The 22962-nt window shown below is 52.0% G+C and overlaps 1 protein-coding gene across 3 annotated transcripts in view; it reads right to left on the bottom strand.

Annotated features, from left to right (window-relative positions):
• Positions 1–22962, bottom strand: part of SLC27A1 (solute carrier family 27 member 1) — a 33857-nt gene that overhangs the window by 1650 nt on the left and 9245 nt on the right. For all 3 annotated transcript variants that reach the window (XM_073900960.1, XM_073900961.1, XM_025885452.2), the window contains exons 3-12: positions 10185–10579; positions 9903–10064; positions 9734–9803; positions 8861–8952; positions 8679–8788; positions 3410–3619; positions 2178–2304; positions 1948–2085; positions 1709–1873; positions 1173–1319 (exon numbers count right to left, since the gene is read on the bottom strand). In XM_073900960.1, the coding sequence (XP_073757061.1) occupies positions 1173–1319; positions 1709–1873; positions 1948–2085; positions 2178–2304; positions 3410–3619; positions 8679–8788; positions 8861–8952; positions 9734–9803; positions 9903–10064; positions 10185–10579 (1616 nt within the window). The remainder of the gene's footprint in view (positions 1–1172; positions 1320–1708; positions 1874–1947; positions 2086–2177; positions 2305–3409; positions 3620–8678; positions 8789–8860; positions 8953–9733; positions 9804–9902; positions 10065–10184; positions 10580–22962) is intronic.

Here is a 22962-nt window from a genome sequence, read left to right as displayed (position 1 = left end):
CCTGGGCACGCGTCCACTCCCCACGAGACCAAGGCAGGGCTGAGTCTGCCACACAGTAGGTCAGGGGTCAGCAACCTGTAGCTGAGAGCCAAACTCAGCCCATCATCTGTTTTGTAAATAGTTTTTATTAGCACGAAGCAACACCCACTCGTTTATACACCGTCTAGGGCAGCTTTTGCACAACAGAGGCAGAGGTAAGTTGTTGGGACAGAGACTACATGGCCCGAAAAACAGAATATTTACTATCTGGTCCTTTAAGAAACAGTTTGCACTCCCTGCGGTGGACAATTAAAGAAATGTTCCATGAAAGATAAGGCTAAGGGGCAGGGTGAGTAGGAAAAAACCCAGGCAGGAGACCTGTGTGCGTTAGAGTTGGGAAGGTTTCTCGTTTTAAATAAAACTTCAAGGGGCACCTGGGTGGCTCAGTTGGTTGGGCGACTGCCTTCAGCTCAGGTCATGATCCTGGAGTCCCTGGATCGAGTCCCACATCGGGCTTCCTGCTCAGCGGGGAGTCTGCTTCTCCCTCTGACCCTCTTCCCTCTCGTGCTTTCTATCTCTCATTCTCTCTCTCTCTCAAATAAATAAATAAAATCTTAAAAAAAAACCTTTAAAAAATAAATAAATAAAACTTCAAAAGCACAAACCATAAGATTAAAAAAAAAAAAGTTAAGTTTGTATCAAAATGAAGGGCTTCTTTTCAACAAAGGCCCCATTAACAACGTTAACAGACTCCCAAAGAGAAGACTCCTAATGTCCGAAAGTGCTAAGGAATTAACATCTGGAATATTAGGAGAAACTCTCGTCAATCGAAAAGAAAAGGACAGCAAGGCTATACAAAGATAGGCAAAAAATACAAACAGCTGATTTACAGGAGTGGAAACCTCACAGGTACGAGATGAGTTGCTCAAATTTCCTAGTCATCAGAAAAATGTGGGCAATGGAAGAAAGGTGCCAGACACTGCAGAATGCCTAGTGGGGCTGGGATCGACAAATGGGAATAAATAATAGTGCAAATAAAATAAGAGAAGGGCCCTACGGGCACCCACAGTGCCCACTGACCATGAACCATTGCAATCAGACTTGGCAGAGGGGCCTAAACCAGGACAAATAAGCAAATGGTTGCTGAACCAACAGACAGATGGATGGACAGACAGAGAGGTGGGAGGCCGCACCTGTGGTGTCCACCTGGGGCAGGAGGCGTAGGAAGATGGGCCGGGCATAGGGCGCCAGGACCTTCTGCAGCTCTTGGTACAGCGCATTGGGGCTCAGCTGGCCGTGGGGGTCCGCGATGGCCGCCATGCCTGCTTTGCCCTCCACTCCTAGGGACAGAGGTTTTGCTGAGAACACCCCACCTTTTGTCTCACCGCAGGACTGGATACACCCTCAAACAGAGGCCCCTGGCCTCTGATCTCCAGTTCCTTCCATCTGAGATAACATTTGCTGAAGCAGTCACCATGTTATTGAGCTCCTGCAGCACTCCCTGCAACCCTGAGACAGTCGCTTTCATGATCCCATTTTCTGGATAAGGAAACCGAGGTTGATTATCATTCATGAGGGGTGACCCCAGATCCAGTGCTCCCACCCAGGCTGCCGTGTGCAGTGACCCAGGTTGAGCACTGCCCAAGGGCACCTGTGCCTCCAAGCTTGTGCAGGTTTGGCTCCTCTGGGGCTGCCATACCCTAGGACCACCCCCACAACCCCAGCTTGCCTGGCACAGACACCCCGTACACAGCCACGTCTGTCTGGCCCAGCAGGCGGCTCAGCACGCTCTCCACCTCCGTAGTGGAGACATTTTCCCCACGCCAGCGGAAGGTGTCCCCGCCGCGGTCCCGGAAGTACATGTAGCCCAGCTCATCCATCACCAGCACATCACCTGGCAGAGGGAAGCAGGAAAGGTGAGATGGTGGCCCACCATCCCCACAGCCAGCCCCCCCAGGGTCTTCGCACCTGAGAGGTAGGCACTGTCACCCTTGCGGAAGACACTGTGGGCAATCTTCTTGCTGGTGGCACTCTCACTGATGTAGCCATCGAAGCGACGCAGCGGGTCCTGCTGGTCGATCTGGCCCACAAGGAGGCCGGGCTCCCCTGGGGAGGAGGCCACCCTCAGGCTGCGCTGGGTGGGCAGGGAGGGGATGGGGGCCCCAGTTCCCCAGGGGACTGGGCAGGGCCTGGCTCACCGGCCTGACATGGGATACAGAGGCCCTGGGCATCCCGAAGTAGTTCCATGGTGTCCTCATTGACCTTCACCAGCCGGATGGGGTACACATGGGGTAAGATACGGCTGTTAAAGCCACAGGAGCCGACCTGGGATGGAGCGAGCCGAGTTGATGAGGAGCCCCGGGGGGCATGGCGTCCTCCCCACTGACACCTTGCCTCTCCTGCCCCAGGGCCTGGAATTAGTTCAGGCAACCCCTGCATTGCCTGAACTCTGTGACCTTGGGTGATCGGAAAAAGGGGGTCTTAAGGGCAGTGCCTCCTTCCCAGGACTCAGGCCCCCTCCTCCCACCTTCCCAGCCTCCTCCACATTCATGTGAGGAAACCTACTGACTGGTCACCACCTCCTGGTCCATAAAACCCTCTATACTGGCAGGAAGTACATGCCTAGAATGACCCTGGAGCCCGCTGCCCACTGCATGTCACCTTGCCTGGCTCAGTCCGATGAGTAGAAATGCCTGTCTCTATGCTGTTGGGTATGTTTGTTAGAACAGCAACTTCTGTTAGCGTGGCCAGAGTATCTTCTGGGGCTGTCTCTTCAACAGATATGCATGGGGGATGGGGGGGTGGGCAGGGCCTGGTTCTCAGGTACTGGGGCCCCAACACGGAGACAGACACAAAGCAATCCCTGCCCCCAGGCGCTTGCTTTATAATCATTCTCCTGCTCTATGCCTGGCTTGGTAAGGCTTGATAAGAGAGGGTCCTGCTCAGGCAGAATGGAGACAGTGATTGCTAATCATAAATGCATCTTGCAGAGAGCCTGCTACCTGGGGGTGCTGTGCTGAGCTCATGGTCCCAATGAGCTATCATCCCCATTTACAGATGAGGAAACCAAAGCCCAAGGAGTCTGAGTGACTTACCTGGCAGGAGGGGATGGGCACCCCAACCCTGGCCCAGGATCCCCCAGAGCCCTGCTCTCCCCTGCCACCCCCACAGGTGGGACCTGAGGCTCAGAAAGGCTGAGGCCCTGGCCCAAGGTACACGGCCTCGCGGAGGACTTGAACTCTGGTGGCACAGACCCAGGACTGTGTGTGCCCTGGCAGTCCTGGGAGCTCCCCATTCCCCCGCCCTGTGTGTCTGGCCGGGCCTTCCCAGCAGGTCAGGCTGTTCTAGGAGAACGCGGGGGCCGGGGAGGCCGAGGTGGCGGCGATCCCCAAACCCTATAACCTGCCCGCGCCACCCCTCGGCCGCCCACCTTGCCGTCCATGTTGGCAATGCTGCAGTTGCACTCGGTGGCTCCATAGAACTCGCCGATCTGGCGCACGCCGAAGCGCTCAGTGAACTCCTCCCAGATGGCCGGCCGCAGCCCGTTGCCCACGGCCAGGCGCACGCGGTGCCGCCCCTCGGCCTCGCGCACCGGCTGCTTCAGCAGGTAGCGGCAGATCTCCCCGATGTACTGGACCACCTGGGGGAGGGGGGGAAGCGAGGGGTGGGCCCGAGGGGAGTCATCCCTCCAACCTGGGCGCTAAGAACAAATCGGTCTTAAGGGCCATGTAACAATCACCCCCCCCCCAGGTCGTTTACGCCTACCCCTGGCTGAATCCTCACTTGGGGGTGGGGAGGGGGTGGGCAGAAGGATGAATTCAGCGTCCTGCATGCCCCTCTGCTGCCCTTACATTCCCCACACTGCTTCCGGGGACCCACAGCAGTGCAGGAAGGCGGGGCGCACCGCTGACACCCCACAGGGCAGCCCTCAGCCCAGAGCCACAGTCGGAGGCTGTCCCCCACAGCCCTAGCTCCGGGTGCGCTCGGCACTGCCTCTCTGAGCCCAGTTGCCAACTGGGTCCCTTGCTCCTTGGCGCCCCCCTGCAGGGCTCCTTCCCTCCCTGTCTCAAGGATCCACTCCTGGAGGGTCATTTCCCAAATACCCCAGGGGCCTACCAGTCCTCATCTCTGGGTTGACTTCCAAATGATTACCACCACCATCCCCAGTTTTACTGAGGGCCACCAACAGTAAGTAACTGGACCAAAGCTGATAAGCGGTAGAAGCTGATTTGAATCTGGGCAGCCTGGCCCCAGAGTCTGAATGAAGAAGTTACATGCTCGGGATTAACCGCCAGGCTGATCATCACGGCTCCAAAGCACTGACAGCTTCCCCTCACACACAGGATGAAGTCCAAATTTCTGCCAGTGGCCAATTCCCTCTGCCCCCCCCACCCCCATCCTCCCTGCCTCTTCTCCTTCCATTTCCCACCAACAGCTGCTGCCACACAGGGCTCCTCCTCAGGGCCTTTGCACATGCTGTGCCCTCTGCCTGGCGCCTTCTTCCCCGGGACACATCTGGGCCCTCAGGGTTTGAGTCAAAGATCACTGCCACGGAGAGACATTCCCTGAACAGCGCTTGCTAAATCTCTGATGAATAAACAAACGTGCTAAATATTCTACCCGCCAAGCACAGAGCTCATTTGTTTAATTCTCCCGACACCCCATGTTGGACATGAAGGCACTGAGATCCACAGAGGGAAACAGCATGCCCAAGATCATCAGCTGCTGACCAGGCGGTAAGCAGGGTGGGGCAAGATCCAAATGATATGGTGCTGAGTTCTCTCCCTACCCCCTAGGCTCAGGTCCGTACTATGTCCGTGGCCCAGCCCATCTCATCTCTAGGAACATAGGGCACGGCCCGGCCAGTCAGCCCAGTCCATCCCCAGCTACTAACTGGTTCAAGGATGAGCACCTGACTAGAATTAGACCAGTGAGAATCAGCCCTGGGACGTCTGATAAACCGAGAGGAAGAGAGAGGCTCTTTCTCTCCTGGAGCTGCTGGGAACCTTCCCAGAGAAGCAGGGCTGGGAAGGAAGCTGTACACTCAGGAAGGAGGAAGACAAGAAATAGAGAGAGCCAGAGGCACTCCTGGATCAGGCTATGCCTGAAGCTGTCCCCATGGACTCAGGTCCATGAGTAATAAATCCCCTTCTTCAGGAAGCCAGGGTTTAAGTTAGGCTTTTGGCTCTTGTCAAATGACACAAAATCCTGCCCAAGTACTGCCCTCCAAACCATCACCAGGTAGTCCCAGCCATGCCCTGAGCAGCTCTCAGCTGTCCTCTTCAGGCCAGGGGAGGAGCAAGTCAGCCATGATTGAGCCCGCTAGGGGACAATGACTTCTCATGGCCCTGAGGCTGTGTCCCTGCACTGAGAACAAACACTTGATCTTTACCTCTGGCCTGGACCCTCGGACAGACCCTGGGCTGAAGGGAAGACAGCTCAGGTCAGTTCAGAGAGGCAGACACCAGATCCTTCGAGGATTCTGTCTATTCCTTAAAGGGCCCCTCAGTGTTTAATGGGTACCTTCTCTTGACACAGAAATTCCCTTCTTAGAAACAGGACAGACTATCAAGGGTCCGGAGAGAGTGAGCAGTGCCCAGTGGAGTATGGCATGTCAAGGACAGAGAGGGACCCCAGACACTGCGGGCCTCCCACAAAAAAAAAGTTGAACTTGAAGCTGATCAAGTATCTAGACCAGGGGTTCTCAACCACCGGCAACTCTGTCCTCACAGAACACTTGGCAACATCCGGATACATTTTTAATGCTCATAACTGGGGTGGGGGTGCTCCTGGTATCTAGTGTTTTCAGGTCAGGAATGCTGCTGAATATCCTACAGTGCACAGGACAACCCCCGCCCCCAGAATGACCCAGCCCCAGATATCCTTAGCCTCATGCTGAGAAACACTGTGATGGACCCAATGGAGAGGAAATACCGGGGACAGAGGAACATGTTAAGAGACACCCCAGCAATACCCAGAAAATACTATAGGACACACAACCCTTCAGTAAATACAAGACAAAAAAAAAGAGAGAGAAGGGGCTCCTACAGATGAAGGGATTCTCATGAGACACATCGACTGGTCAAAATGTGTGGGTCTCCTCTAAAAACGGATTTTTTCAAATTATAGAAACAGGGGAAAACCACATTTTGACCCAGTGAGGCACTGTGGATGGAGCTGCTGCCCAGATTCCTGATGACACTGAGAGGTCAGTGTCACTTTTTGGCTGTGATGATGGTGCTGAGCTTACAGGTGTTTTTTTATTTTTTTCCTTTTTTTGTTGTGTTCGCATATAATAATGGGAAATTTACCATCGTAAGCACTTTTAAGTGTACAGCTTGGTAGTATTAAGGACACTCACACTGTTATGCAGCCACCACCACCCTTTTATTTTGTAGAACTGAGACTTTTTATTTTGTAGACCTGAGACTCTGTCCCCACTAACCGCTGACGCCCCACCCCCACCCCCTCCCCCAGCCCCAGGTCCCCGCCACCCTACTTCTTGTCTCTACGACTGTGACTGCTCTCAGTCCCTCATAGAAGGGGATCATACAGCATTTGTCTCTTGGTGACTAGCTTATTGCCCTCAACACAGTGTCCTCAAAGTTCATCCACGTTGTGGAACGTGCCAGAATTCCTTCCTCTTTAAGGCGGAGTGACATTCCGTCATATGAATGCACCACATTGCGCTTATCCATTCACCTGCTGGTGGCCCCTGGGTGGCTTCCATGTTTTAGTTCTTGTAAATCATGCTGCTGCGAACAAGGGTGTACAAATATCCTTTCAAGACCCTGCTTTCAATTCTTTTGTTTTAACAATAGCCCTTACCAGACACAAAAGGCCACATAGTGTATGAGTCCCACTTACAAGAGATGTCCAGAACAGTCCAATCCATAAAGACAGAAAGCAAGTTAGGGGTTGCCTCGGGGGCTGGGGGTGAGAGGACAAGAATGGGCAGTGACTGACTGCTAGTGCAGACGGTTTGGCGGGATGGAAACGTTCCGGAACTAGACAGAGGTGGTGGTTACACAACACTGTGAATATCCAAAACACCACTGCACTGTCCGCTTTAAAAATGGTTTCTTTTGGGGCGCCTGGGTGGCTCAGTTGGTTAAGCCACTGCCTGCGGCTCAGGTCATGATCCTGGAGTCCCGGGATCGAGTCCCGCATCGGGCTCCCTGCTCAGCGGGGAGTCTGCTTCTCCCTCGGACCCTCCCCCCCCTCATGCTCTCTCTCTCTTTCATTCTCTCTCTCAAATAAATAAAAAATATTTTAAAAATAAAAATGGTTTCTTTTATACGACTTTTGCCTCAAAAACAAAACAAAATGGTTCTCATCTTTCAGAGGTTTTCTGGAAGCATCGCTATGAAGAACACACACTGCTCTCTGGGAGCGGCTTCACAATGATGAAGAAGGAGGGATGTGGGAGGGGCTAGAGGGAGCACGACGGGGTGTCTGAAGGCCCTCGGGGGCCGGTGACAGTGCTTGGGAATTGCCTATACTTTCTGTCCACATCCACGTACACAGACTTTGCCTGCTCCCCGAAAACAGAGCGTTCCTAGGAAAGCTTTCATAAGCTGAAACGACGTCAAGCAAAGCATAGCCCCTGCTTTCTAAGTTTGAATTACACCTCACTTTTACGAAAGACCTACATTAGTACCAGAATGCAGTTTTTTTTTTTCCCCCGTAAAAGAAAAAATGCTCTTCGGATTTCTTTTGGTTAGTGAAATCAGGTACCGATGTAGGTCTTTCCCCACAGTGAAGCCATATAACTGGCACTCTCAGAGAGTGGGGGATAGCTGTATTCACAGCTCTCAATAATCAAGTTAATAAAACAGACCGTTTTCACCTTTCAAGACTTGGTTTAACAACAATCCTCCAGGGTTCCCCACAAGCAAAACAGAAAATCCTCAAAAGTGGAGCAGATCACAGCCGTTGCCCCCAGGGGTCCCTAGGTTGCCAGCCCAGAGCCCCCACCCTGCCCAGCTGTGTGACCTGGGCAGCCAGCCCAAACTCTCTGGGCCCCACCTGTCCAAGGTGAGGTGGGCACCTGCCAGTGTGTCAGTCCCTGGCCACAGACCATTCTCTCCTCTCCTCTCCTCACCCCTTCTTCCTGGAGGAACGTGCTGGCACTTGTATGTCTACCGCCATCAGGGCACTGAGATCCTCAGCCTGGTTTCCTCTCACCGTGGAGGGGAGAAGAGAGGAGAGGACAGGGCCCAGCACCCCCCCTCCTCTCCTCCCCCTCCAGGACCATGGATGTCGCCCACCTCTACCTCTTGCTTACCCCATCTGGAAGCCCCACACCTCACCAGCCCAGGGGGATGACTGGACACACTGGTCTCATTTCCTGATTTCTAGCAGCTACCAGCAGGGAAGATGCCGGGGGCACAGGGCGGACTCTTTAGAGAACTCAAGCAGCCTGGGCCCAATCCCAGCTGCAGTATAGGCCTCAGTTTCCCCACCTGCAAAATGGTCTTTGTGATGCCTTTGCCCATTCTCACGCAGTCATGTGGATCCACTGAGTTTACACGGGGGAAGGTTTAACGTGGGGCTGGCCACCCTCCTGTCCCCCTCCAGAGTGGCCATTCGGCCATTGGAGGGGGAAGGCTGGAGGGCGGGCGGGAGAGTGGCTGCACCACAAGGGTGGCCCAGCAGGTGGAAGGCAGTGGGCCGGCGCAGGAGGGGCGGGGCCTGACCGTGCAGTTGTACTTGATGCAGTCATCCCAGAAGCGGCTGGCTGAGAACTTCTTGCGGAGGACCACCGTCAGCCCGTAGATGAGACACTGCCCCACGCCCATGATGTTACCTGCAAAGGGCGGGCTCGGTGAGGAGTCCCCAGTCCCTGCCCCCCCACCCCGCCCCCACCTGCCCGAAGTACCTGCCGAGTGATACAGGGGCAGGCAGTCATAGAGCACGTCTGCCACCTGCATGCTGTAGGCGTGGTGGCCGAAGGCTGCAATGCGGTAGTACCTGCAGGGGCGGGGGGTGCAGGGGCTGGGACTTACATCCTCCGGGGCATGGGAGCAGGGGGAGCATGGCGGGGGAGGGAGGGACGCAGGCAGCAGGGACCCAGGCAGAGCCAGCCCAGCTCACAGGGGTGGGGGAGAAGAACATGCTGCCAATAATTATCCCTGGTGCTAGGGGCCATGAGGAATACAAGAGAGCTGAGAAACGGAGAGGGGCTGAAGGTGACACAGCCAGAGAGGTTGGGGGATCCTGTGTGGAGAGGTGACACATGAGCTGAGACCTTGTGAGAAGGAGCCATGGCGGGAGGGGGCAGGGGAAGCTGGGGAAGAGCGTCCAGGTGGTGGGCGCAGCATGTGCAAAGGCCCTGAGGCTAGAAGGACCGTGGCAGATCTGAGGACGTGTAAGGAGCCGAGGGCATGAGCAAGGGGTGGAGAAGAGCAACAGGACAGCAGAGAATTGGCAGGCGGTGCACGAGGCGAGCATGGATTTTACTCCGAGGGCCAAGGCAGATACAGGGAAGTCTGGCACAGGGGAGGTCTAGTTTAGGATTTTTTAAATCCTCCTGTGTCCACTGAGGGGAACAGGGCCATTAGGGGTGGGAGCAAGAGCAGCAAGAGACCAAGGAGGGACACAGAGCAGCACTGTCCTGAGATGGGCCGTGGGTTTTACTGGGTTAAGATAGAAATGTCCCCAAGATCCCAACAAGATCTGAGGGAAGGGGTCAGCCGTAGAGGCGACCTGGAGTCACTCCCCAAAGCTGGGGTGAGGCCCACAGGCCCCTTACCTGCTGTGCACTACAATGGCAGCCTTGGGCAGCCCTGTGGTCCCCGAAGTGTAGATATAGAAGAGTCGATCTGCAGGAGAGGCACGTGTTGGGGACCGAGGACCGGGTGAGTGGGCTGAGGGGACAGGGTGGGCATTGGCGCAAGAAGGGCATCCCACCCTGGCCTCACCATCCATGCCCTTGTCAGGGGGCTGTGCCAGGGGGGCTGTGGAGGCGTCCCTCAGCAACGGGTCCAGGAGCTGGGTGTCCGGCAAGATGCCCTCGGGCCCCAATTCTCCAGAGCAGAACTTGAGCAGGCTCTTCCCCAGCTGTCCGCTCACCTCGGCCACCACTGCGGCCCAAAACATACGTCACGGTCAAGGCCAGCCAAGGCCTGGGAGGCACCACACCATCTCCCAGCCCTGGAAACCCCAGGGTCCCGGCTCAAGATGACACCTGCACCCAGCCTCACCTGCCGCCAGCTCCCCTCCGAAGATGAGGGCCTTGGCACCCGAGGTGCCCAGGCAGAAGGCCAGGGGCTCGCGCCGTAGGTTAACGTTGAGCAGGGCAGCTTCCACGCCCACCTTGGCCAGGCCCAGCCAGAGCCCCACGAACTCTGGCCGGCCCTCCAGGAAGATGGCCACCACGTCACCTGGTGTGAAGCCCAGCTGGCAGAAGAGGTTGGCCACAGCATTGGAGTAGGCGTCCAGCTGCGCGAAGGTCCAGCACACATCACTGCCCGCGTCCACCAGCGCCAGGCGATCCGGCTGCCGCCGCGCCACCACCTGGAAGATCCGCGGGATGGTGTGGCCGGCGCGCTGGTGCCGCCGCAGCTCCAGACGTACACGGATCAGCACGAAGAGGCCGCTGGGAGTGGGGGATGGAGGGGATGGCGTCACTGGGTGCCCTGCCTGGCCTCCAGGAGACCTCTCCAAGCCTCAGCATCTCCATCTGGAGAAAGCAGAGGGAAAGGTCCCTGCGCCCCCAAGGATGGCAAAGGTTCAATAAGGACCTTTTGGTTGCCGGGTCTCTTGGGGTACTAAGGGCATAGAAAGGGCTATTTACCAGCCAGCCCAGAAGTACACAGATTGTCAAAGCTGGCCATGCCACGCCATGCCATGAAAATCAGAGTTACTCTGTCCTTCTCCACCCCAGCTAGCTCAGTGACCCTGAGGGAGCGGGGGCCCCAGGCCTATCCTTCTTTCTCTCTCCTGGGACAACCAGAGCCTCCCATGGACCCCACCACCCACCTTCAGCCTGGATTCCTCATGCTCCATCCACCCCAACCTGGCGTCCTCATCATCTCCTCCAGGAAGACTTCCAGGGCTCGGCCCCTGCACGTGCCCACTGCTCCCCCATCAAGGCATAGAGTCCCCCAAATGGGGCCAGACTGGGGCAGGCACTGGCTGTGCTCAGAAAATGCTCTCTTGCCCACCTTGGGAGCTCTCCCTATCCCCTATACTCCATCAAAGCCCTTGTGCAAAGCCACTCGGTAATGAGTGTATTCCCCCCACCCCCAGATTGTGAGCACCCAGGGGAAGTCACATCTGCATTGGCCGAGGAGCCTGGCACATACCAGGTGCCCAGTAAACAGGCCGGACTGTGCTCATGTCCTCAAACCTGGACCTCAGTGCGCCCTCCATCCCGAGGGGTAGCAGCCAGCACAGAGGCAGACTCTCCCACTCCTCTCCCAAATAATGAGCACCTACCATATGCCAGGCCCAAGATGGGCAAGACCCAGTGGTGACCCAGACATAACCCTTCTCTCCCCCCAACTTTCTCCCACTCCACCTCCCTTTCCATCCTGCTCCCCCTACCACCTCCCCCTCGCTCACTCACTCCAGCCACAGGGCTTTCTTGCTGTTCCTTGAGCACACCCAGCATGCTCCTACCTCCGGGCCTTTGCACAGGCCATGATGCCCTTTGCCTGGACCACTCTTCTGCCAACATCCACATGGCTCCTCCCCCCACTTCCATCAGGTCTTGGCTCAAATGCCACCCTCTCGGGTGGCCATTCCTGGACACCCATCTGTTACTGTACCACCGCCCCCCTTTCTGGTCCCTGCTTTGTTTTGTTTTGTTTTTTTCAACACAGCACTTATACTGTCAAATACCATATGCAGGGTACTGATCTACCATCTTGCTCCTGGGCTATCTCTCCCTGTTCTGGATGACAGGGACTTATGTCTATTTTTGTTCTAGGCCCTGGAGAGACAGCAGTGGAGATAGACTGAGGCCCCACTCTCCTGGAATGCAGTGAGCCTGCCACAAATAATCCCAAAGGACAGTGTTGGAGGGAGAGAGAGAGGCATCTGGATCTCCCAGGCCAGGCCTGAACCCTGCAGCCCCAAAAAAGCAGTCACATCTCTGTGGCTGGCCAGATCTTTGGTGAGAGGAGGGGCAAGGTCTCAGGGCAAGGCTGCTGTGAAGAGGGGCAGGCATGGGGACAGCTGTGAGGAGCATAAACAAAGGTTGCTCCCCACCGGTTCCCTCTGGGTGCCTGCCCTGTTACTCTCAGGGTGACCAACGGCCTCCAATCCCAGAGCTCTGCTCCTCGAAGCCTCTGTTAGCAATGACCAGGGGAAGCATCTGACCAGGAGCCTGGCACATAGGAGGTGCTCAGCAAACAGAGGCTGAATGACTACATCCAAGCCCCTGAACCCAGAGCCCAGCATCCCGCCCCTCCCTGGCGACCAGTGCAGAGGCACGGATTCCTTCACGCCCCAGACGGCAGTGAGCACCTGCTTTGCAGAGGCGAAGCTGATCAGGTGGGAGAAGCAGATCGGTGGGAGCAGGGGGCCAGGGCTGGGGCTGGGGGATTAGAATACTGATGGCAAAGGGGCAGGAGGAGTCTTGTGGCGAGATGGGAATGTTCTGTATCTTGATGGTGGTGGTTACCTGGATGTGGACCTTTGTCAAAAGCCCAAACATACAGTTAGCATGGGTATATTTTATTATACGTAAGTGATACCTCAAAAAGAGCCCATGAGGGCGCCTGGGTGGCTCAGATGGTTAAGCGTCTGCCTTCGGCTCAGGTCATGATCCCAGGGTCCTGGGATCGAGTCCCGCATCGGGCTCCCTGCTCAGCGGGAAGCCTGCTTCTCCCTCTGCCTCTCTCTCTCTGTCTCTCATGAATAAATAAATAAAATCTTAAAAAAAAAAAACAAAAAACAGCCCATGAAAACAGAGCCAATTGGTGGTGGCCAGGGGCTAGGGGGAGGGGAAATGACTGCTAATGGGAACAGGGTTTCCTTTTAGGGTGATGGAAATGTTCTGGAACCAGACAGAGGTGGTGGTTACGTAACAGTGAAATGTGCTCAATGTCACTAAGGTAAATTTTATACACGCTTTACTACAAAAAAAACGAAAAAGAAAACTCAGGAAGACTGTCTTGCAGCAAGGTTAAAAAGGGGAACTCCTTGCCTTCCAGAGACAGACTCTAGAAAACAAACAGGTGAAAGGATGTGCCAGCGGGACTCAAACAGCGGAGGAAGAGCAAGTGAAGGTCATGGATGCTGGGGCATGGGCACATGGGCTCATTACATTATTCTCTCCACTTTGGTAGGCACGAAATCTTCCGTAATAAAATCTTTTATTTATTTTTTAGTTTTTAGTTTTTAAGAGAGGGGCAAGGGGCAGAGGGAGAGGGAGAAAGAGAATCTTAAGCAGGCTCCATGCTGAGCATGGAGCCCGATGCAGGGCACGACCCTGAGATCATGACCTGAGCCGAAAACAGGAGTCAGATGCTTAACCAACTGAGCCACCCAGGCGCCCTCCCCCCACAAAAATGTTTTAACCCTCCAAAGGGCCTGTGAAGGCTTCTACCTGCCCCAGTCCCATCTGTCTGCCCACTTCATCATCCTCTATTCCTCTAGCTTACTCTCGCCTCCTTCCCTGATTTTCAGCACAGCAAAGGTTCCTGCCCCCAGGGCCTTTGCCCATGCAATTGCCACTGCTGGAATATTCTCCCCCAGACCTCTCATCAGGCTTCCTGCACATCCTTTACCTCTCAGCTCCAATGTCTCCTGCCTGAGGAGGTCTTCCCTGCCCTGCCCAGCTTGGATCACTATGGCTGTTTGAGAACATGCCTGCAAATTCTTTGACGGTCTTCTCTTCAAAAGGCAGGTCCTATTTCCCCGCCTCTCGGGGGGCAGGGGCAGAGTCAGGGACTCACTTCTTCTTCTTCTTTTTTTTTTTAATATTTTTACAACCCCACTCAGGGACTCACTTCTAATGAAGAGAACATAGCAGTAGTGATGCTGTGTGACTTCCGAGGCGGGGGCACAGAGACAGCACCCCCTTCCTCTAGGCACACAGATGTTCTCACACTCTCTGGGGACAGTGGCCCTCAGAACCCAGCACCGCGTCGCAAGGTAGCCCGGACCACGTGGAGAGGCCGCATACAGGTGTTCTAACAACACGTCTCAGGGAACAAAACTTCGGTGATTATGGCCCCGGATTCTGAGTCAGCCAGCAGAGGCCCCAGATGTGGCAGAGCAGACGAGATGGTGACATCTTGGTGAAATCTGACTTCCTAACCCACAGAAGCCACAGGAAATAATACTGAGCCTTGTGTTAAGCCTCTAGGTTCCGGGGTAATTTGTTACACGGCCATGGAACTGACGGGTAACTGATATGCTCCCAGCCCATTTTATTTCTTCAGCACTATCATCACAGTCTGAAACTACCATCTTCCTTTATCAGTTTCCTGGAGTTTTTTGTCGATTTCTACGAGAGCGAGCACCCCGTCTAACGTGTCCAAGGATACAGTAGGAGCATGAAGCACAGGACAAACGCTGGTGTCACGGGGCTGATGCAAACACAGCCCTACCTTTTCTGCCTGCACACAACTGTGGTTGTTGAAGAGTGTCCCCGAAGAGTCATGTCCACCCGAAACCTCAGACTGTGACCTCATTTGGAAGTAGGGTCTTTATAGATGTAATTAAGGTACGTATGAGATGAGATCATCCTGATTCCCCAGGTGGGACCTAAATCCAATGACAGTGTCTTTTTAAGGAGAGAGAGAACACAGAACACAGGGGACGAGACTGGAGTGGCGTGGCCACAAGGCTCATGACACCTGGAGCCCTCAGAAGCTGCAAGAGGCAAGAGAGAATTCCCCCTAGAGCCTTCCAAGGGAGCATGTCCTGCCAGCACCTCGAATGCAGGCTTCTGGTCGCCGGAACTCTGGAGAAGACCAATTCCTGTGGGTTTAAGCCACCGGGTTTGTGGTCATTTGTTACGGTAGCCTGGCGACACTCATACAGCGGCCACGGGCAGATGCCTCCCTCTCTGGGCCTCCCAGTAGATGGGGACCATGAGATTCCACACCTCCCAGGGCATGGTGGGGAGAAAAGAGGCAGAGGTAGATCTCTGAAGACGGGGCCCAGCACGTCCTATATTCTCAATCAACTCTGTTGCTGTCCTCTCCCCATGGAAGGAAGCACTGTCAGTAAGAAATCAGAAGGGAATTAGCACTTTATCTACCCAGCAACTTCATTCGTATCCACCCTGCGAGGAAGAGAGAGGAGCAAGCAAGTTATAAGAGCAGGGGTCAGCCCAGGAAGCCCCCAGGGGTAAGGGTCCAAGGAGGAGGCGGGACTGATTTCTCAAGCATCTGTCCAGGAGCTCTGGGCCCCAGCACGGCCCAGAAGGAAAAAGTGCCCTAGAGTTCATGGTCTTAGTTCAAAGCCTCCTCGACTGCCTAAAGCTGTGGGGCCTGGGCAGACCCTGCCCTCTCTCTAGCCCTCAGTTTCCTTACTTGGATTGTCTGAAGACTGAACCTAACGACTTCTGAGGTGATCTCCAGCTCAACAAAGTGTAGGTCCCGCCACTGCCCTATTTACAAACAGGAAGCAGGGCCCAGAGCAGCCACCCAAACAATGCAATTCTCAGCCTAATACCTGTCAAGTGTGTTAAGTGCCCAGAGAAGAAAAAGGGTTGAATAAGAGGGGTCCGTTGTTACTCTGCCTAGCGGGATCCTGCCTCTGAGCTTTGCACCTGTTCTTCCCTCTTCCTTTCCCCAGGTCTTTGCAAGGTTGGCTCCTCTCGTCTGCCTACTTGCACCAGAGGCCCTGCCCTGATCACCCTGGCTGAAGTCGCCACCAGCGATCCCCGCCGCAACCCAACATGTTCAAGCCTTCTTGTCAATTTCTGATGTTTTATTGTGTCCTCATTTCCTTCTCGATTATTCTTCTCCCTCGCTAGACTGTGGGCTCCACCGGACAGGAACGGTACCTGACACATTCACAGCATGTCACGCTGAACATGGCATGCCCCCAAGCCCAGATGAAGTGTGGCACCCAGGAGGTCCTCGGGGACGGATAGAACAAATGACTTTCTCCGATGCAGACTAGCCAGAATCTAGCCATCTCAGCAGCCCAGCCCGGCCCCCACCATCACACAACGGGACCAGTGCTGTAGTCAGCTCTTCCTGGTCTCCTGGCTCTGCCCTGGGCCAGGCCCTACTCCCTGCACAGTGGGGTGAATGGTGGTCCCCCAAAGATATATCCAAGTCCTGGCCTCCAGAACTTGTGAAAGTGACCATGTGTGGGAAAAGGGTCTTTGTAGATCTAATTAAGTCGAGGACCTTGAAGAGATCATCTTGGATTAGGGTGAGCCCTAAAGCCAATGACAGATGTCCTTATAAGAGACAGAAGAAGAGACACAGACGTGGAGAAGACCATGTGAAAACAGAGGCAGAGATTGGAGTGGACCTAACCTCAAACCGAGGACCTGCCATGGGTACCAGCAGCCACTGGAAGCCAGGAGAGAGGCATGGGAGATTCTCCCTCAGAGCCTCCAGAAGATCCAGCCCTGCCCACACCCCGATTTCAGACTTCTGGCCTCTATAACCATGGCAGAATTCATTCTGTTGTCTTTAGTCACCCAGTTCATGCTACTTTGTTACAACAGCGAATACAGGTGTACCTTGGAAATACTGTGGGTTTGGTTTCAGACCACCACAATACAGCAAATAACACCACAAAGCAAATCAAATGAATTTGTTTCCTTGGGCATATAAAAGTTACGTTACACTATACTCTAATTTATTAGGTGCACCATAGTTACGTCTAAAAAAAAACCAATGTACATATCTTAATCCCCCCCAAAAAAAACTTTATTTAGCTCCTTTCTTTAGCTAAAACATGCTGACCATCATCGGAGGCTTTGGTGAGTCATAATCACTGACCACAGATCGCTGACCACAGATCCCCAATATAATGATAATGAAAGACTGTGAAATATTGCAAGAATTACCAAAATGTGACAGGGAGACACAACATGAGCAAATGCTGTGAGAAAAAATGGTGCCAAGAGAAGTGTGCAACACAGGGTTGCCACAAACCTTTAATTTGTAAAAAAATAAAATAAAATAAAAATAAATAAACCAAAACCAAAAAACAAAGCAAAACAATAAAACGCACAATACCTGCGAAGCACAATAAAACGAGATATGCCTGTACATCATACTTCATCTTTGACCTTTGTCTGTCTTGCTTACTGTTCTCACTCCAGCACCCCATACAAGGGAGACCATGTCTCCATCCCCACTGTCAGGCCACAAGTGCACTTTCTGCCCGGTTGCCCCAAACCCTCCCTGCTGAGCCACCTTCCTCCTCCTTGGTGCAGACCAGTCTAGCTATGCTACTCTCCTGCTCAGAACCCTTCCCTGGACACACGACACTCTTCTGCTCAGTGTTCAAAGCCCTGGAAATCTGGCTCTGTCTGCTGACCCCCTTGGCTCCTTGAACTCCCAGCGCATACACCTCCCTGCAACACATCAGCCACTTTCACACAATCCCTGCAACATGGGACATAGCAGTCCCATGTTCCCTTTCTTCTATCCAGAGAAGGTGTCACTGACATGTAATGGCTGGAACCACAGCAGCCACCATGAGACCATGAGGGTACCCAGCTGGAGACGCTAAACCTTTGCAGCACTGATGGCAGAGCACAAAGACAGAAGGAACCTGGGTCAATGACAACATGCTGCACCATGAACTGACCAACCCGAAGCCATCTCATGTCAGAACTCCACGTTACATGTGGCTGTAAATATTCCTTACTGCCAATGCCACTCCAAATTGGGATTCACACTCCTTGCACTCACAGGTAAGTGCAAGCTCGGAGGGGTAAGCATTCCAGGTGGACAGCACCATGAGTGCAAAGGCCTGGAGGCAGGAAGGAGATTGACACATTTAAAAGAGAGCCAAGGTCAGTGGGCTAGAGAGGAGTGAACAAAGCAGAGAGTGGGAGGAGACTGCACAGTGATGGGACTCTCCCCATGGCTCTGGATCATTCCACTAATTAGAAGATCAGTCTTGGCACATTAAAGTCACATGGGGAAAATGATAGTGTTATGCATTCGTAGCTTCCAATGAGCAGAAGATGGGGAAGAACCCGATGTCCTGCCGTAGGGGAGGGGTCCAATGAGCAATGGCCAGTCTTTACAATGGAAGGCTGTATAGCCTTTTTGAGAATGGGGCCTCAAACAGATGGATGAGGAAGGAGCCACAGGTGAGAAAAGTCATGGGTGATTTCACACAAAGATGGCAGATCAAACACCCAGACAGTGACTGATCACTGACTGACAGTGCTTCCCTGTTCTCCCCTCTAACCACCCCCTGCCCAAAATAGCCAGTAAAGGGATTTTTTTTTTAAAGTGTGAACACAGAGACTAGGAAAATGGGAATGGAGACCAAATTACCCCACTTTTGGAAGCTGGGGAGCAGTGACAACAGGTGGGGGTCCCTGGACGGGGGAGAAAGCTGAATCCTGGGCTCCAGTGAAGAATACGTAGAAATGTGTCTAGTCTAGGGGGCAGCCTCCTATATAAAATCAGTAAGTCATGGGGATGTGACGTACAACACGGTGACAATAGTTGATAATACAGATCTTCCTCAGGGCACCTGAGTGTCTCAGTCGATTAAGCTTCTGCCTTCGGCTCAGGTCATGATCCTGGGGTCCTGGGATGGAGCCCCGCGTCAGGCTCTCTTTCCCTTTCCCTCTGCCTCTCCCCTTGCTCGTGCTCCCTCACTGAAATAAATAAATAAAATCTTTTAAAAAATACAGATCTTGGGGCACTTGGATGGCTCAGTCGTTAAGCGTCTGCCTATGGCTCAGGTCATGATCCCGGGATCCTGGGATCGAGCCCCACATTGGGCTCCCTGCTCGGCGGGAAGCCTGCTTCTCCCTCTCCCACTCCCCCTGCTTGTGTTCCCTCTCTTGCTATGTCTCTCTCTCTGTCAAATAAATAAATAAAAAATCTTAAAAAAATACAATAAATAAATAAATAAATAGAATATAGATCTTCCTCGACTTACAGTGGCGTTACAACCCAATAAATCCATCGTAAGTTGAAAATACATTTAATACATCTAACCAAACAAACATTACAGCTTAGCCTGGCCTACCTTATATGTGCTCAAAACACTATATCAGCCCACAGCGGGCAAAATAACCTAACACAAAGCTTATTTTTTTTTAAAGATTTTATTTATTTATTCATGAGAGACAGAGCGAGAGAGAGAGAGAGAGAGAGAGAGGCAGAGGGAGAAGCAGGCTTCCTGTGGAGCCGAAGGCAGATGCTTAACCATCTGAGCCACCCAGGTGCCCCAACACAAAGCTTATTTAATTAAGTGTTGAATATCTCACATAATTTATTGAATACTGTACTAAAGTGAAAAATGGAATGCTGTGTGGGTCATTTACATCCATGATCGTAGGGCTGCCTGGGAACTGTGGCTATGCGGCTTCTGGCTAGCATCACTGAGAGTCTCATACCGCCTGTCAGTAGTCTGGAGAAAAATCCAAATTCAAAATCCAAAGTACAGTTCCTACTGATTGCATATCACTTCTGCATCACCGTGGAGTGGAAAAATTGTGAGCCAGGGATTGTCTATAGTGTATTCCATATTTGAAAGTTGCTAAGAAAGAAAATAGATCTTTTTTTAAAAAAAGATTTTATGTATTTATTTGACAGGGAGACAGAGAGAGAGAGAGGGAACACAAGCAGGAGGAGAGGGAGAGGGAGAAGCAGGCTTCCCGCCAAGCAGGGAGCGCAATATGGGGCTCGATCCCAGGACGCTGGGATCATGACCCAAGCTGAAGGCAGACGATTAAAGACTGAGCCACCCAGGTGCACCGAAAGAAAACAGATCTTAAAATTTCCCATCCCAAGAAAAAAAACATGTAACTATGTGTGGTAATGGATGTTAACTAGACTTATTGTGGTGATCCTTTCACGATATGTACAATATCAAATCATTACATTGCACACCTGAAGCTAATATAATATTATGTGTCAATTATATTTCAATACATTTTTTTTAGATTTTATTTATTTATTTGAGAGGGAGAGAGAGAGCAAGCAAGAGCACAAGAACAGGGGGAGGGAGAAGTAGACCCCCCACTGAGCAGGGAGCCTGATGCGGGGCTTGATCCCAGGACCCTGAGATCATGACCTGAGCCAAAGGTGGATGCTTAACCGACTGAGCCACCCAGGTGCCCCTCTTTTTTTTTTTAACAATTGTATTTATTTATTTTAGAGAGAGAGCAGGGGGAGCAGCAGAGGGAGAGGGATAAGCAGACTACGCTGAGCACAGTGCCCCACAGGGGCTCGATCTCACGACCCTGAGACCATGACCTGAGCTGAAACCAAGAGTTGGATGCTTAACCAACTGAGCCACCCAGGCGCCCCTCAATATATTTTTTTTAAGTGATCCCCTTGCACACCAGAGAAGATTGGAGGTCCATCCGCAGGAAGGTTTCCAGATGGGGCACCTCCCTGCAAATGGGTGTTAAATGCATGTTTACCTGCCAGATGCTGAGCCCCTAACACTTGTCCCTTCTGCATTCCTGGGATCCTACTGATAAGGCCTGCACCCTCCGGGCAGGAGACCAGAAGAGCTTCCTGTGAGGAATCTGACCAGGCCCAGAGGAAAGACCCAAACACACTGCGACTAAAGTTTCCCCAAAGCACCACTTGGCCAGGCGACCCTGTCAAGAAACTCACAGTTGAAAAGACACCCCCTACTCACCACATATATACCCATACTGAAAGCTTCTAACTAGATTTACAACCAAGGATTTCAGACTCCTGGGGATTTCCTCTACTAGAGATGATGGAAACTAAAATAAACCAAGAAGAAAATTTTTGAGGAAAAAGAGATTGTGCAAAGAGAAAACAAAACTAATAATCTCAATAATATCCTTGGAGATGTAAGAAAACATATTGCATCCATGAAACTAGAATGAGATAGTACTAAAAAAAAGTTTTCAGGGAATGAAAAAAAATTCCTGGAAAATTAAAATGTGAGGGCACCAAAGAATGTACAACACACAGAATAAACCCTAATGAAAAATATGAGTTTCACGGTGAGCCTAAGTGACTCAGTTGGTTAAGCGACTGACTCCTGATCAGAGCTCAGGTCTTGATCTCAGGGTCATGAGTTCAGGCCCCATGTTGGGCTCCACATTGGGGGTGGAGCCTACTTGAAAAGAAAAAACAACGTGAATTTTAGTTAATAAAAATGTATCAATATTGGTTCATCAATTGTAACAAGTATCCTACACTAATACAAGATCTTAATAGTAGGGGAAACTGTGGGAGAGGGTAACGGGATATATGGGAACTCTGTACTCTCTGATCAATTTTTCTGTAAACCCAAACCTGATAATTAAAAAAAAAGAAGAAGTCTTGGGCACCTGGATGGCTGTTTTTTGAGCATCCAACTCTTGATTTCAGTTCAGGTCATGATCTTGGGGCCATGGGATCAGGGAGTCTGCTAGAGATTCTCTCTCTCTGACCTTCCCCCAACTTGCATGCACACACTCTCTCTCTCAAATAAATAAATAAATATTTTTTTAAAAAAATGAAGTCTTGGGCGCCTGGGTGGCTCAGTCATTAGATGTCTGCGTTCGGCTCAGGTCATGATCTCAGGGTCCTGGGATCGAGCCCTGCATCGGGCTCCCTGCTCCGCGGGAAGCCTGCTTCTCCCTCTCCCACTCCCCCTGCTTGTGTTCCCTCTCTCACTGTCTCTCTTTCTCAAATAGATAGATAGATAGATAGATAAATAGATAAAAATGAAGTCTTGGAGTGCCTGGGTGGCTCCGTCGGTTAAGCGGCTGCCTTCAGCTTGGGTCATGATCCTGGGGTCCTGGGATTGAGCCTACATTGGGCTCCCTGCTCCATGGGGAGCCTGCTTCTCCCTTTCCCTCTGCCTCCTGTTCCCCCTGCTTCTGCACGCTCTCTCTGTCAAATAAACAAAATCTTTAAAAAATGAAGTCTATAAAAAATTAAAAATAGAATCTATTACTTTAAACAAATAATGATCACAATAAAAAATTTCAAATGTGAGGGCATAAGTCAAACATGAATAGAAAGGTTAGAAGGTATGTTTGAAGAACTACCACAGAAAGTAGGATAAAAAGATAGAGATGGAAAATAAAAGAGGAATAAAAAAGAAATTAGAGAACCAGCCCAGAAGGTCCAACATTACATTTATTGAATAAATAGTTATCAAGCCAAATGCTGTTCCAGGTACTGAATAACAGGAGTTCCAAGAAGAACAAAGGAAATAAAGGTTAAGTAAATCATCAATATCATTCAAGAAAAATTCATTAACCTGAAACCAACCAACAGATCATACAATGAATGGAAATAGCCCACCATCTTAAAAAGATCCCACAAGCTTTCAGAAAAAAAAAAAATCAGGAATTGGAAGGGTTTCAGACTTCTCAACAATAATCATGTGAGAAGAAATGCCTTCATTTTTGAAGGAAAATAATTTCCAACCTAGATGTCTATACCCAGATCATCAGTCAAGTGTGAGGGTGGAAATTAAAATGTTTTCATACATGAAGGGTCTCAAAAAATTAATTTCTCATCCATATTTCTCCAAAAACTAATAAGGATGTGCTGCAACAGATCAAAGGAGTAAACCAAAGAAGAAAACCACCAGGGACCCAGGAAACAGGGTATCCAACCCAAGACAGAAGTAATGCCAATCCTCAGGATGGTAGCTAGGATCAAGCCTGGGGTGATGGCTATGCACCAGGTGCAGAGGGCGTCTAGACTAGCCTGGGCAATTTGAAGGCTAGAGAGCGACTTCTCCAAAAAGGTAAAACCGAGGGGCGCCTAGGTGGCTCAGTTGGTTAAGCGACTGCCTTCAGCTCAGGTCATGATCCTGGAGTCCCGGGATCGAGTCCCACATCGGGCTCCCTGCTCAGCGGGGGGTCTGCTTCTC

Source organism: Callorhinus ursinus, unplaced genomic scaffold (genome assembly GCF_003265705.2).
Source record: "Callorhinus ursinus isolate GAN/ISIS: 27379988/994484 unplaced genomic scaffold, GSC_fseal_2.0 scaffold15, whole genome shotgun sequence".
Taxonomy (NCBI): domain Eukaryota; kingdom Metazoa; phylum Chordata; class Mammalia; order Carnivora; family Otariidae; genus Callorhinus; species Callorhinus ursinus.
This window is presented reverse-complemented; position numbering and strand designations above follow the sequence as displayed.